This window comes from Megalops cyprinoides, chromosome 5 (genome assembly GCF_013368585.1).
Source record: "Megalops cyprinoides isolate fMegCyp1 chromosome 5, fMegCyp1.pri, whole genome shotgun sequence".
Taxonomy (NCBI): Eukaryota; Metazoa; Chordata; class Actinopteri; order Elopiformes; family Megalopidae; genus Megalops; species Megalops cyprinoides.
The window spans coordinates 2,376,596-2,390,832 of record NC_050587.1 but is presented as its reverse complement, the minus strand read 5'-3'; the positions used below and the strand labels follow the sequence as shown (position 1 = coordinate 2,390,832).

Genomic DNA, 14,237 nt, shown 5'->3' with positions numbered 1-14,237 from the left:
TTTGCTGTACCATCCACATTATGTAAAGGGATTATACAAGTGTAACCCAATGACAGCACTTGATCATGGTAACTTCCTGTTGTGTATATTATCTGCTATTAGTTATCATTGATGTCAGCAGCATTGGTACTATTACCATTTTCCCCCTGATTTTATTGGATGGTCAGAGGTCTACTGCACATGAGCTGTGCTACCTAAATGATAATTTGACAACTTCATGGGGCAATAACTGAATTTTGCCCATACTAAAAAAATCTTGAATATTCAGTGGGACAGGGGAATTGGTAGGTACTAGTATCTTAAATTGTATTTGTAAAATAGGTACCCATTTTGTAGATGCAATGTCTCTAATTTTGTGTATATGCATTTGGTTTTGTGTTGGAAAAATTGTAGCCAAATGGAAAAAGCCTTTATTTTATGATGCCTCCAATATATACAAAGGTTATTTACCACACAATTTAATCACCACAGCCATGGTTCCTGTTGTAGAATTCCTTTGTTTCCCTTGAAGCCAGACTTAAAAACGTACTTTTTTGATGAACTTGGCATACCACATGTAGGAGGTAGCCATACAGAGGCCGTACCTGGTGGGGGATTGAAAGAATCAGTTGGGTTTTTCAGTCTTCAACAAGTATGTATGAATACTGAAGTAATAAACAATTAGTATGTTAGTATTCAAATTCCTTAACATTTAAAGATTTGAGAATGACACAATTTATAAAACCTTAAGCTGGAATAGGGAATCCTATATGAGTGATCAAAGTATGTTGTCCACGTACCATGTTGCAATGTACTGCATGTGTTCATTCCTCAAGGTGACCCGAGTCTGTCCTCCAATGGGTCCTCCTGGAATTGTGCTGGCTGAAAGAAATTTCACTGATGAACATTCACAGCAATGCTGTCTGTCCTCATTTCCTTATGGGGTTTTTTCCACAGTATTTCTGCACAATACAGCAGCGCTATACTGAGAGAACAGGTCATGTGTCATACCAAGTTCAGCATCGATGAATATTGGCTCTGCCCCGGTGACTCTGGCCATGGTCTCCAGGTCCCGATAGTGCCAGTGGTTTCCCTCTATGTCATTGTGTGGAACAAAGGGTTTACGCTGTTCCGTTAACCTCACCACCCCAACCACGTCCAGCTCGTCTGACACCTACAGGAAGACACCATGAGACCACAGCTGAGGTACAAGTGCAGAACAGGAGAAAAAAACACTGTTACCTGTCCTTTCATCCTCGTCTCGGGCCGTATCTTGTTCTTGGGAACATAACCTCTGTTCACAAGGATTGTAATCCTGAAAGGTAAAAAGTAGGCGGCAGTGTAGCATAGTGGTTAAGGAGCAGGACTTGTAACCGAAAGGTTGCCGGTTCGATCCCCGCTAGGACACCGCTGCTGTACCCTTGGGCAAGGTACTTAACCCACAGTTGCCTCAGTAAATATCCAGCTGTATAAATGGATAACATTGTAAAGAACTGTAACCTATGTAAGTCGCTTTGGATAAAAGCGTCTGCTAAATGAATAAATGTAAATGTAAATGTAAATGTAAAAAGAAACACCAAACATGTGAAACAACAAAATAATAAGCCAACAGTGACCCAGGACCCATTACATTGTTACATGGTTTTACAAGATAAGATTTTGAGAGAGTTTTGAGTTTGTGGCATACCCCAGGTCCATACAGTAGAAGGGAGTGATGACGTTGGCCCCCGTTTCACCACTGGAGGACAAACGTCCTGCCTCCCTGGCCTCGCGCTCTGGGTCCACCGGGGAGCGTGGCAGGATGTACAGCTCCTGAGAGTGGTCATAGCGCCCACGCACCTTCACCCGCCTGTACTCCAGGCTGTTCAACTCCATGAGACTGCGGCAGACACAGGGCAGCAAATGTCACTCATTCATTCAGACATCTCACAGTCAGTTCTGTGCTAGTCATGCTGTGAAGTCTGTTGAATACCATCATTGTAATCAGATCACAAATACCTGATGACACAGAGTATTAATAATTTTCATCAACCCAAGCCTAGGTCTGAAACCTGCCATGTTTTCAATCTTTGCCATTTAATGTCAGGGCTCCTATTTATTATTGACTTATAGTACTTATTATTTTTATTTATTTATATTTATTATTTACATTTCTTATCTATAGCACTTACTCCACAGGGAGGTTAATGGGCTCAGCAGTAGTCAGACTTTTGAGGTCTTCGATCAACTGCAGTTTCCACTGCCTACGCTTCACCTGGATTGACACAGAGGGGGGGACTGTGGTTACATTTATCATGCAATGAATACAAAATCTGCTGCTCTGCACAGTCCATTAGTTCATAGGTAAACTACTTTTTGGAATATGGAATACTGACTAGGTCACCATACAATGCTTTTGCTATTTGATTTGCAAGGTTTGTAATAAAAGATGGCCACACCTGCCATGTTCCAAGGCCAAATGTGGTCACAGGAATGAGCAACAGCAACCATTTCAGGAAGGAGTCCTCTCCTTTCTCTGCTCCAGCCGTTGCGGTGCTGGACTGGCGGCTAGGAAGGACATACCTTACGTTACCTAGAGACAATGGAACCATCGGCTGCAATTAGGGTTGGAAAAATACCACATTCAGTTAAAGCCATAACTAACAGGCCCTGGAGCAAGACAGTTCAACCTTTGTATGAAATGTCAGTAGCCACTGACCTAATTTAAATATTAAATTAATTCAAAACCCATGTAACTGGATAGAGAGCTAGATTGCTTACCCTGTAAACGTCTGTGGTGGAACTGCGCAAATAGAGTCCTCTTGGGTAAAGCAATGCAAGCCTGTGATAAGGGTTAACCGGACATGTGAATTAGCCAAACATACGTACATAACATTACTTTATGACTAGTATCGGTTTTCATCGTATTTCTTGCACATAACAAAGTTAGCTAAACAAAGCATTATAAGAGAAATTATACTGCTTGTCATTCAAATACAGCTCATGCAACTTTGCTAGCCACTTAGTTTGCTATCTGGCTAATTTCAAAACGTCTGCTGAAAGACACTTACATTACTCCGCACTGTCTTTAGAAAGTTAATGGGAGACGTCAGAATAAATTTTATGCCGCTCATTTTATTTAAACACCAGATACCCTTGAGAAGCAAACGCAGTGTAGCTGTGCCTATATAATAACAGCAGCTAATCGTTCGAATAGTGACATGATGTAATATAAAAGTCTAAGCAGGGAAGAGTGAAATCGAAGTTACCACATCCTATGTCACTGGAAAGGTCACTGACCATGCGCATTGACGTACCCACTTGCTGCCTGCTCAACAGCTTCAGGCCGTATTAATCACACACTACATGGTCGTCGTACCCGTGCATGTACAAATTGTTATTCATTAAGCTGAACAGTTATTTTGATACAAAACAAATTAGACTCTGTGAACAAACAAGTAACGAAGTATTTTCTTATTTTAACAAAGTGTTGAAAAATGACATCATAATGATGCGTATCTATTGCTTTTGCCTTGCCATGTGGGAACGTGCGTGTCTGGGAAATACGGCAAATGATGGCTGTCGAGCTGGTATCATAGCAGATTTGTGTAGTATTGGTGAGTGTAAAATTTGTTGTCAAAAAATTTGTTTGTTTTGTTAAGCACGCTTCCATGAAGCTCGAGTAGTAACAGGAGATCTAAAATGAATAATTCTGTACTTAGTTGTAAAGGTACACATAAACAGCATGGCTAGCTTTTTAGTTTGGTGTCACTAAAGTTTAGCTAGCCACTAAATTTATTTAATTTGATAATATTTACATTTTTACAGAACTTTTGTAGGTATGGCTATAAACTGTCAGGTATTGCAGCTAAACTAGCAACGTGGCAAGCTAACGTTAATTCGTTTTTTTCTTCTGCAATCCGCAAACCAGCAGTTACCAGCACGTTAGTGATCCATATGTCTGAGTTAACGTTAATTAATTTACTTTGAAGAAGTAGCTACGTAACGTAACCTAAAGATATTACATTAATTATTAAATGATAATGTCGTTTAGTGTAATAGGGATGGCTGAGTAGTTAGTTACTAACTTTAATTAAATGTAGTCTTGCAGCGTGGTTGTAAATATCTGCCAGTTACTTCAATTGTTTTTTTTTTTTTTTTGGCTATTAGCTTCCTGAATAGAATGGCAAGCCTGGCATCCAAGGACACATACCTTCAGAAATTAGGCAGTAAAGTATGTGCCTCGCAGAACCAAGAAGCACGGAAAAGGCCTTTCGGTAACGTTCTTCATTTCCTTCCTCTCCATTTCATGTACCATTAAAGTCATTACAGTTTTAAAGTGCAGTCTGATAACTGTTTTGACTGTGAACATCACTATTAATTCTTCACTGATGAAAGTTTGCAAGCAATAGGCAATCTTCATCCCCATGACCAAATTCCAATATGGTTCTGAGGCTTCTATTAACATTATCAAAATGTTATGTATTGTACCCACACACCTTCAGCTCCGTATTGGAGTGCCGGCGAAGCTGGTGCCCCTAAAAAGAAAAAGAACAGACAGAAGCTGGACAGAGAGAAGAGTTTTAATAGAAAAGACAGGAAATCACCCATAAAGACTGATTCGAAGGCCGCCGTTCACCCAGCTCAGGCAGCAGAACAGAGTGCATTACCGGTTAATGCGCAGAATGGGACCGCTCTCAAAAAGCCTGAGGGGCCTAAAGGTAACAGACTTTCAGTGTCACTAGCATGCATTTCCAAAGTCGTGTTTGAATATTAGTAATTGGCAAAAACCATCGAACCCAGTCATCACAGTTGTCTGTTCTGCTGCACAGTGCTAACTGCTTTTGTTTCCCCTTCAGGTGGAAAGTCTGTTGCCAGTTCCTTTTTTGCAGTAGATCTTCTCCGTCAGAGATTACATGACAAGATAAAGGAATCTCACGGCCATGTATGTAATTGTGAAAATGCTGTTGTTGTTGAAAACGCTACTCAGAGTGAATTGATCAGACAGAGTACCCCAGTTTTTAAAAGCGGTCAGGTCCTTAGTGATCTTTGCACATCACCAATCTCAGAAATATGTCAGAAAATGTTACCTGTTTTGAGTGTTTAAAATCTGCCAGTCATGTTTATCAACCAATGTTTATTTTTTCCATTTTCCACCTAGGGAAATGGAGTTGTCAGATCTTACTGCTCTTGTTACATATTCTTGTGTTTCTCTTAGGGGAACTCCGAGGGTGTTTCATCAGAAGAGATTTCGAAGAAGCGGGAACGCAGGAGGCAGGAAAGGGAGCGCAAGAAGAGGAAAAGGAAGGAGTTCCGGATGAAGAAGCTTGCAGAGAAAGCAGAGGAGGCCAAAAAAAAGGAGGACGGAGTGGACCCTTCTAGTTCCACTGCTGGATTACCTGCGGCAGCAGAGAAAGAGAAGACCACTCTGGTTTTCAACAGGGTGGAGGTGGGAGAAGAGTATGTGGACAAAGTCCAGCTGAAGAAGGAGAAGAAAAAGAAGATAAAGGGAAACCTGACTCCACTGACTGGGAAGAACTACAAGCAGCTTCTCACCCGCGTGGAAGCACGAAAAGCCAAGCTAGAGGAACTGAGGGCCAAGGACGAGGGCAAGGCCAAGGAGGTAGAGAACAAGATGAAGTGGACCAACGTGTTGTACAAGGCAGAGGGCCTGAAGATTAAAGACAATGAGGACCTGCTGCGCACCTCTCTGAAAAGGAAGGAGAAGATGCGCTCCCAGAGGAAGAAGCGCTGGGAACAGCGCAGTGTACACATCCTGGAGAAGATGCAGCACAGGCAAGACAAGCGTCGCAAAAACATCCAGAAGCAGAAGCGCGGGAAAGTGGAGAGGCGCAAGGAGAAGGCCAGGAAAAAGGGCCGTGTGCTGCCGGAGGATCTGAAGAAGGCCTAACTGTGCCAGAGCTTCGGAAACAGTGACTCACTAACGATGGCTGCATATCAATCGACAGGAGTTTGGCTCCTCTTTTTATATGCTGCCAGTTAACTCCAGAGGACCTGTGAAAAATACAAAACCTGATGGCGTCTCTTCTTGGGACAGTCTTGAGACAGAGTTGTCCACTTCTAGCCCTGGTCTTGTGTGCATAGACTGTCTAATGATGATGATGAAAATGACAGTAATAAAAAACTGGATATGTTTGTCCTCTTGTTAGTACAAAGACTAGCCTCAGTTATTACAAGTGTCATGTAATGGTCACGTTGGCAAGCAAAATGGAAACTATACCCAATACAGTTTGTAGGTGTCAAAACTGAGACATGAATTTGATAAAATATGTACTAACTTGTTTACATGTGTGAGTATTTACTCAAGATTCCTGGTTTCTTGGTCGAAATGTTGAGTTGAAGGTGCTATTGTGCAGGAAGAATGGCAGTCATGCTGCAGAACTGAATGAGAACACATAAATTTGTGTTTTGAATTGTTTATGCACAGTAATTATGCAACAAACTTCACAAAATAATTTCAGTTCCACATGCATGAATTGATTTTGTGGCTTACCATTTTTGTTATCGGTTTGTAACTGGCTTGGTATTAACCTTAAACATTAAACCCCCTGAGCATAGTCTTTTTACACTGGGTGAAGTGAGGCCTCATTCTAGTTCTAATGCATTACATTATTGGCATTTAGCAGCATTCTAAATGACAATAATGTATCCAGCATTTATACAGCTGGATATTTTTACTAAGCTAATTTGGGGTTAAGTACCTTGCCCAAGGGTACAGCAGCAGTGTCCCGGTAGGGAATCAAACTGGCAACCTTTCAATTACAAGTCCTGCTCCTCAACCACTATGCTACACTGCTGCCCAAGGCAAAACTGTAACAGGCTGCAGATAAGTGCAGTGAATTATTTATTTCTATGATGTAGCACAGATAAGAAAGAAAATGCATAAACTCATCCAAGAATCGGCTCCATCTTATATCTGTTGTTTTGAAAAAAATACGTACACCACACATACATTGCAATAAGCAAATTTATACAAGGAACTGTTATTTACCTGTATGTGCCTATATAATTTTTGAATTAAAACAGAATATGTTAAAAGCTAGAATCTTCCCTTTTGTGCCTAAAGTTTTTCCCTAATAAGTCCTATAGGTGTAAAAAATTAAATATTTCCACAGGCATCAATATGATATTGCCAATACTGTTTGTGTGCATTTGTTTTTGCTTAACGTCTGTGTATCTACAAAAGTCCTGAGTGAGAGCATTTTAAATCATACTCATCAGTCACACTCATAACTTTAGTCATACTATAATAAAAGTACATGTATATACAAAGATATTACATATATAGTGTTTATATATTATTGAAAAATGTTTGTCAGGACTTACTAGTGTGTACTAGTGTACCAACAATATTCTAGCTAACTCTGTAACATACTGACCTTGAAAAGCAGCTGCTGGCAAACTGCCCTGATAAAGGTCATTTCTTACAATATAGTCAGTTTTTTTTTTTTTTTTTTACCAGTACCAGGATTTCATCCACACGCATCTGGGTATAAGCAGACACTGGAGCAAAATTAGACAGCACACAAGTAATTTATTAATAATAATAATAATTAAAAGTCTGCTTGGTGAGCAAAAAGATACCGAAAGATACTGGAATGTAACATTTATACAACTCTGTACATCTATAGCTACCCTAATTAATTAAATATTACATATAACAACGAACAACAATAATAATACACTGTCATAAACACAAAACTAACATTACATCGTTAGCTTGGCGAAATCGTCTTTTAAACAACCCGCTTCAAGATGATCCCGCCCATACAGGAAGTTGCTACAGGAAAGATCAAGGTTCGGCGGCGGGGGGGGGTGTGTGGGGAAAAGAGTCAGCCTCAGCTCACCGAAGCATATACTTATACTTGATTGGTTATGAAAGAATGTTTTGCATGACCTTTCCGATTTAAAACTGCAGAAGGTAAATTCGGCTACTTGATTTTCACTGTCAACTTTGAATATTCCTTAACTGTGAAGTGTGATGACAAATACCGGTGAAGAACTGTGAACGTGTGTTACCATTGTTGTAAGTTGCAGTACACGCAGTAAATATATAGGAGACAATAGGTGACATGTATGCTCATGGCCATAATGATTAAACTCATGACTTTATCTCAGGGGAAATTAAAAGGACATACCTGGTATGTTAAGAAGAATTACTGCAAATGTGGCTCTAACCGGTCAAACTGGAAAGGTAACTAAAACGATTCGCCAGAGTAAGGTAAGTATTGCTAGACAATATTTGTATGCAGATGAAATAATTTATAACATTAGTGATCGTGTTTGTTTTCAATAATCAAACTAATAACATCGAACATTCGACTGCTCTTGTTTTTAGTTAATAATGTCACGTCGGCTGCATGCTCGCAGGATCGATGGAGTCGACAAAAATATATGGTAATTATTGCATGGGCTTCGATTTCCAGACAAATTCTTTGCCTACGAATCAGTAAGAATCCTGAGAATTAATTGGGCTGTGCTGTGGTGTTGCGGCTTTACCATTGGAAAGGCCGTCAGTGTTACGTTAACAGGAAGTGATGTAAAAGTGACTAGAGGAACGAGAAAGCAGATTCTGGACTATGGTTAAAGGGCACCCCAGACTGTTCTCTGAAAAACTGTCAGCAGTTAGTCTAATTTTTAATCAAATTGAAACATGACACGGGTGTCCGTTGGGAGACAGATTTGGAGAAATTATTAAGGATTTCTATATACATTGCCTTTGTCTGATAACATTATTTTCAATTGTTTGCACAGATTCCTTTAAGCATATGAATGTTTATCTAGGTGCATGAACAATATCCCTTGTGTTTTTTGTTGCCTCGGTAGGGTGGAATTCACTCAGCTAGCTGCAGACTACAAAGCTGTAAACCTGGGTCAGGGATTTCCTGATTTCTCTCCACCCAGCTTCATTCAAGAAGCCTTCTCTCAAGCTGTGAGCGGGGGATGTTCTCTCCATCAGTACACTCGTGCATTTGTAAGAGTAACACCATTCATGTTTTTTTAACATGATACATTGTTTACACCAAACACATTTTAGGCAAGGCCAATGATGCTCAGTGAGAATAGGTGGAATTTCAAGTAGTTATATTTCCAGTGAAGGGAAGTGGTAAATTGGAAAGTCCCAGTGTGCTGGATAAATCTGTGTCAGTGACCTAATCGGGCACACGTTGTGACCCTGGTTATGAGAATACCAGTAATCTCTGGTGGTAATATGATGGCAGGTGATAGTGTTGGATACTGTACCCGCAGGGCCACCCACCTCTGGTGAAGATTCTGGCAAAATTCTTTGGAAGGGTCTTAGGCCGGGAAGTGGACCCGTTAGATGATGTGCTGGTGACTGTGGGGGCCTATCAGGCTCTGTTCTGCACTTTTCAGGCGCTGGTTGATGAAGGAGATGAGGTATTGGTGACATCCCATAATATGTTTCTCCTAACGTGACAAAACTGATGCACCTAAACTAACCATTCGGCCTGATGTTTGTCTTTTTCAAGGTGATTATTATTGAACCATTTTTTGACTGCTACCAGCCGATGGTTAAAATGGCTGGTGGGAAAGCCGTCTATGTGCCTCTGAGACCGGTAAATTGAACATGTACTTCTATTGAACATGTATTGTTTTCCACTACTTTAATCTCAGATTAAATATAATTCAGCAGTGATTAATTAATCTCTGGGGATGAGCTGCACTGCTGTCCATCCCAGTTGAATTAAGCTTCTGTTTGTTTTTCCAGAAAATGGAAAAAGGGAAGGCTTTGTCCAGTGGAGATTGGGTTTTATCTCCTGAGGAGGTGGCGAGTAAATTCACAGCACGCACAAAAGCCATCGTCCTGAACACACCCAACAACCCCCTTGGAAAGGTAGGGAAAGGATGTCTGTGCCCATCACCCCTCGCAGTGATTCCAGCATTGGCTGTGTTCCTCCCCCTGTAGGTGTACAAGCAGGAGGAGCTGCAGGTGATAGCAGAGCTGTGTGTGAAGCATGACGTGGTGTGCATCAGTGATGAGGTCTACGAGTGGCTCACCTACAACGGCGCCAAGCATGTGAAAATCGGTGAGAATGCCCTAGCAACAGGTAGAATGAGTAATGCAAGGAGTAGTTAAGCATAATCAGCAACAGGCAGATAAACAGTACATATGACATGTGTTTTAGTATATGGACTCTGTTCCTGGGGATTTTGGGTTGTATGCTTCAGATCTATAATCAAGCAAATTGTTGTACTTAACTGAATATCCAGCAAAAATATACAGTGCATAGAATATTAGATTATATGTATTTGCAGAGAAACAGATGTGTTTCAGAATGTTTAAGGCTGTGAGATGTTTAAGTTTGTGAGATTCCCTAGATGAGTATGTTTGGTAAGCAAATGAACAATATACATTATGTCATTATACATTATTATTGAAAGGGAATTAACTGTGTGTTTACCTGATCTCATTCAGATGTTATTTCATTTGTTCTGTCTTTGAGTGTATTGATCTGTGGGATATTTCTAACACAGCCAGCCTGCCTGGGATGTGGGAGCGGACTGTCACCATCGGGAGTGCAGGGAAGACTTTTAGTGCTACAGGATGGAAGGTGAGCATCCCCAGTACAGACTGGGACATTACTCACAGCAGAATTATTCATGATTATTGTATTGCGGTGGGTAACTAGACAGCATGTCATTCTAGGTGGGCTGGGCAATTGGCCCTGGACACATAATGAAACACTTGAAAACCGTCCATCAGAACTCTGTGTACCACTGTGCCACTGCTGCTCAGGTAAAGCATGGATGAATCAGTCACTGGAATTAAATGCATTTCTGGCCTCCTAACCAAAAGGATGACCCTAAGTTGTTCCTTTGAAAGAGCACCTTTGAGGAAGGTCAGATACCAGCCAATGCTCTTGTGCTTTAGGAGGCTGTGGCCCGGGGGTTTGAGAGGGAGTTTGAGCATTTTGGGAAGCCAGAGAGCTACTTCCTCCAGCTGCCCGAAAGGCTCCACTATAAGCGTCAGAAACTAGCCCAGTGTCTGATGAGTGTGGGTCTCAAGCCCATCATGCCTGAGGGAGGCTATTTCATGATGGCTGACATTTCCGCAATGAGTAAGTCTTTTCTCCCAGTAATTCCCTTTATTTTAATTAGTAAAAGGTTGTGATGACTGATAGTAACATGAGCATATTGTGCTGTTTAACCTGATATATTCATTAAATGTTTATCAGCATTAGGCATTTCATAATTAATGCATGTATCACATTTACCATTTGATTGTTTGACAGATGTAGACTTCCAAGATGCGAGCACACAAGATGAGCCTTATGATTACAGATTCGTCAAGTGGCTTATCAAGGATAAGGTAAAAACATGGTTCATATGACAGAGTAGACTGCTATGGAAGTCATTGTGGCATTTGCATGGCACTTTTACATTTGATCCAGATCATAGTTTGGTGTATAACCTCATGTATCTGTAAAATGTTGGGATTTGACTCAACTCAGTTCATGTTACTGAGATGGTGCCTATATTACAAATGTTACATTAAAAATTGGAGAGATTTTACAGTACACCAGAGTGGCCTGGATTAATTAAATCATGTTTGCAGCATATCTGGTCTATTTTTTTTCACAGGGTTTAGCTACAATACCAGTCTCTGCTTTTTACAGTCCAGAACACAGCAAATACTTTGAAAATTACATCAGGTTCTGCTTTGTCAAGGTAACTCAGAGCAGCTTTTTTATTTATGTTTTCAAAAATTAATCACAGCAGGTCTTCCACTGAGACAGCTTCTAAGGCTTTATCACTGGTGTTAAACTCTTTGCCCTTTTTCCAACAGGAGGACTCCACACTAAATGCAGCAGAGGAGATTTTGAAGGAGTGGAGCAAGAGTGTAGCGGAGAGCTTAGCTGAGCCCTAGCCGGCTCCATAACGAAAAGCCGTGTCTTGGATCTCAGTTCAATCACAGCTATTTTTGTAGCATTCATTTTGTCTGTTGCTAGAATAAACAAGAAACTGGCTTAAGCACAAGCCATAACTTTCATGGACTTTGTGCATAAGTGGATGTGGGAAAAAACAAGTACTTATTGTACATATTGTGGTACTTATTTGTACTTATTTTGAGGTAATGCACATTTAGGCTTAGAGAAACAGGTAATGTAGAAATTAAGTGATTTAAACCAACAAGTGAATTTAAAACCCTGTAACCCATTCTTTGAAGTGTTAAAACAGGAAATCCTGCTCAGTTGAATATTCTCACAAATGTGACGATTCTATCCAGCGTTTCTGCTCGATTCAATGCATATTTTCATTGGATACACTAGAGCTGTTGCAAGTCTGATTGTGTTTTTGTTAGGGATGAAAGGGACTTCATCTTCATGTATCATATTCCTGTATTTTAAGATTTTGCATATGCTGGCTCCGTCCTTGAAATCTTATTAGGAAACATGCTCAGGAATAACAATTAAAGAAAATTAGAATGGAAAGTCATTTTTGTCTTTTTTTTTTTACATATTATTAGTGTTGATTAATTAACAAGGCTAGTCATTAAATGTAAAAACAGTAAAATGTTTATTATTGATTCCTGTGTTTTTATATGTTGCATAACACTGCAGTGTGCTGTAACTAATACTGTGTCACTTACTCGAACAGGCTGATGTCCTATTGTAAATGATTACACAATGTTTAAGCAGTTTCCATAGTAAACTTATGCTTTGTGTGTGACGCAAACACTACTAACAATCCTTGCACTTTGCATTAAATAGTTGTGTTATTTGTGTACTGATCCATTTCATACAGATCAACTTGGATAGCTAACCTATAATTTATTAGTTTTGATCATTTATTTACCCAGCCACAGGATGACAAGTACCCTGTGATAAACATGAATCAAATGAACAAATCAGTGCAGACAAAATAAACAGATTATGGTCCGTGCGAGTATGGGCCTGTGGCTCATAAATTAAAAATATCCTCTAGTGACATTATCAGATCTTAAATGCAATGTTACAAGGAATACTTCCAAATCATCTAGGGGCAGTTTGATATCTATAAAATTTCTTAACAGCTAGCCACAGAAATAAAACAATTAAACATATTGATCATTCTACAGTGGATATAAAAAGTCTACACACCCTTATGAAATTGCAGGTTTTTGAAATGTAAAGACAGAAATAATGTAAATGTCAGACTTTTTCCATCTTTAATGTGACCTTCCAACAAACAAGAACAAATACTTAATTAGGAACATTTTAAATCATCAACAACAACAACAACAACAACAAACACCCTGACTGCATAAGTCTGTACACCCCACCCAACTAATACTTTGTGGAAGCACCTTTTGCGAATAAGTCTGTATTAACTTTGCACATCTAGACTTTGGAATTTTATCCCACTCTTCTTTGCAAAAAAGCTCAAGTTCCTTCAAATTGCAAGGGGATCTCCCGTGTACAGCTCTCTTTAGGTCATTCCACAGGTTTTCAATGGGATTGAGGTCTGGGCCATTCCAAGACTTTGATCTTCCTTTTCTGAAGCCATACCTTGGTCGACTTGGATGTGCGCTTGGGTCATTGTCATGTTGGAATGTGAAATTCCTCTTCATTGTCAGCTTTGTGACAGAGGCCAGCAGGTTTTGTGCCAAAATATCTTGATATTTACAGCTATTCATTATCCCATCTATCTTGACAAGAGCCTCTGACCCAGCTGAAGAGAACCAGCCCCAAAGCATGATGCTACCACCAGCATGCTTAAGTCGGTATGGTGTTCCATCCTACCCCATAGCCCATACATGTGCAGAATACGGGAGATGGTGGTCACATGCAAGGAGTGACCGGTACCTGCCAGAAATTCCTGTAGCTCCTTCAGTGTTGCTGTTGGCCTCTTGGTAGCCTCCCCAATAGGTTTTCTCCTCATCCTCTCATCAACTTTGGAGGGTCGTCCTGATCTTTGCAATGTTTCTGTGGTGCCACATTTTCTCCACTTCACTTATTGATAATGGTTTTGACAGTGCTCCGTGGTACATCCAGTGCCTTTGATATTCTTTTATATCCCTCTCCTGATTGGTACTTCTCAACGATTAGCTCTCGCAGTTTCTTTGGCAACTCTTTGCGGATCATGGCTCTCTCAATAGGATGCAACCCCAAACATTCAAGCAAATCCTACAGCAACACTGACTTTAATCTGGGTTTAATCAGAATCACTTTCATTGATGGCAGGTGTATGCTATTTACGTTCATGAATTTGAATGCAATTGGTTAACTTTGAACACAGAGCCCCCATTATGAAAG

General features: G+C 40.2%; 3 protein-coding genes across 5 annotated transcripts; 2 read left to right on the top strand and 1 right to left on the bottom strand.

Moving 5' to 3' along the window:
- Positions 1 to 116: 116 nt before the first annotated feature.
- LOC118778074 (surfeit locus protein 1) lies at positions 117 to 3,236 on the bottom strand. Its single transcript, XM_036529406.1, has 9 exons — positions 3,030 to 3,236; positions 2,740 to 2,800; positions 2,418 to 2,551; positions 2,151 to 2,233; positions 1,667 to 1,858; positions 1,222 to 1,294; positions 991 to 1,153; positions 780 to 861; positions 117 to 584 (listed from the first exon to the last, which is right to left on the bottom strand). The coding sequence occupies exons 1-9, from the start codon at positions 3,090 to 3,092 to the stop codon at positions 518 to 520; spliced, it is 918 nt and encodes a 305-aa protein (XP_036385299.1). The 5' UTR covers positions 3,093 to 3,236; the 3' UTR covers positions 117 to 517.
- Positions 3,237 to 3,506: 270 nt separating this feature from the next.
- surf6 (surfeit 6) lies at positions 3,507 to 6,568 on the top strand. The gene is made up of 5 exons (XM_036529731.1): positions 3,507 to 3,575; positions 4,129 to 4,235; positions 4,464 to 4,679; positions 4,818 to 4,903; positions 5,177 to 6,568. The coding sequence occupies exons 2-5, from the start codon at positions 4,142 to 4,144 to the stop codon at positions 5,867 to 5,869; spliced, it is 1,089 nt and encodes a 362-aa protein (XP_036385624.1). The 5' UTR covers positions 3,507 to 3,575; positions 4,129 to 4,141; the 3' UTR covers positions 5,870 to 6,568.
- A 1,227-nt stretch (positions 6,569 to 7,795) lies between these two features.
- kyat1 (kynurenine aminotransferase 1) lies at positions 7,796 to 12,393 on the top strand. Of its 3 annotated transcripts, none has more exons than XM_036528963.1 (14): positions 7,796 to 7,900; positions 8,098 to 8,200; positions 8,318 to 8,376; positions 8,806 to 8,953; positions 9,229 to 9,378; positions 9,471 to 9,557; positions 9,710 to 9,835; positions 9,908 to 10,028; positions 10,477 to 10,553; positions 10,649 to 10,738; positions 10,874 to 11,060; positions 11,235 to 11,311; positions 11,584 to 11,670; positions 11,789 to 12,393. In XM_036528963.1, the coding sequence occupies exons 2-14, from the start codon at positions 8,123 to 8,125 to the stop codon at positions 11,867 to 11,869; spliced, it is 1,368 nt and encodes a 455-aa protein (XP_036384856.1). In that variant the 5' UTR covers positions 7,796 to 7,900; positions 8,098 to 8,122; the 3' UTR covers positions 11,870 to 12,393. The 3 variants fall into 3 exon arrangements, with proteins under 3 accessions (XP_036384856.1, XP_036384858.1, XP_036384857.1); XM_036528965.1 differs by having other exon boundaries at positions 11,619 to 11,670; positions 11,789 to 11,870; XM_036528964.1 differs by lacking the exon at positions 7,796 to 7,900 and adding an exon at positions 7,979 to 8,005.
- Positions 12,394 to 14,237: the final 1,844 nt, after the last annotated feature.

Bases quoted from the DNA above. Each gene is read 5' to 3' on its own strand.
- kyat1 (XM_036528963.1), top strand. From the start codon at position 8,123: ATGTTAAGAAGAATTACTGCAAATGTGGCTCTAACCGGTCAAACTGGA. The intron at 9,836-9,907 runs GTAGGGAAAGGA...CTCCCCCTGTAG, and splicing joins CCAACAACCCCCTTGGAAAG to GTGTACAAGCAGGAGGAGCT. The intron at 10,739-10,873 runs GTAAAGCATGGA...CTTGTGCTTTAG, and splicing joins ACTGTGCCACTGCTGCTCAG to GAGGCTGTGGCCCGGGGGTT.
- surf6 (XM_036529731.1), top strand. From the start codon at position 4,142: ATGGCAAGCCTGGCATCCAAGGACACATACCTTCAGAAATTAGGCAGT. The intron at 4,236-4,463 runs GTAACGTTCTTC...ACACACCTTCAG, and splicing joins AGCACGGAAAAGGCCTTTCG to CTCCGTATTGGAGTGCCGGC. The intron at 4,680-4,817 runs GTAACAGACTTT...TTTCCCCTTCAG, and splicing joins AAAGCCTGAGGGGCCTAAAG to GTGGAAAGTCTGTTGCCAGT.
- LOC118778074 (XM_036529406.1), bottom strand. From the start codon at position 3,092: ATGAGCGGCATAAAATTTATTCTGACGTCTCCCATTAACTTTCTAAAG. The intron at 2,234-2,417 runs GTGTGGCCATCT...GTGTCAATCCAG, and splicing joins TTGGCCTTGGAACATGGCAG to GTGAAGCGTAGGCAGTGGAA. The intron at 585-779 runs GTACGTGGACAA...ATCCCCCACCAG, and splicing joins ATGCAGTACATTGCAACATG to GTACGGCCTCTGTATGGCTA.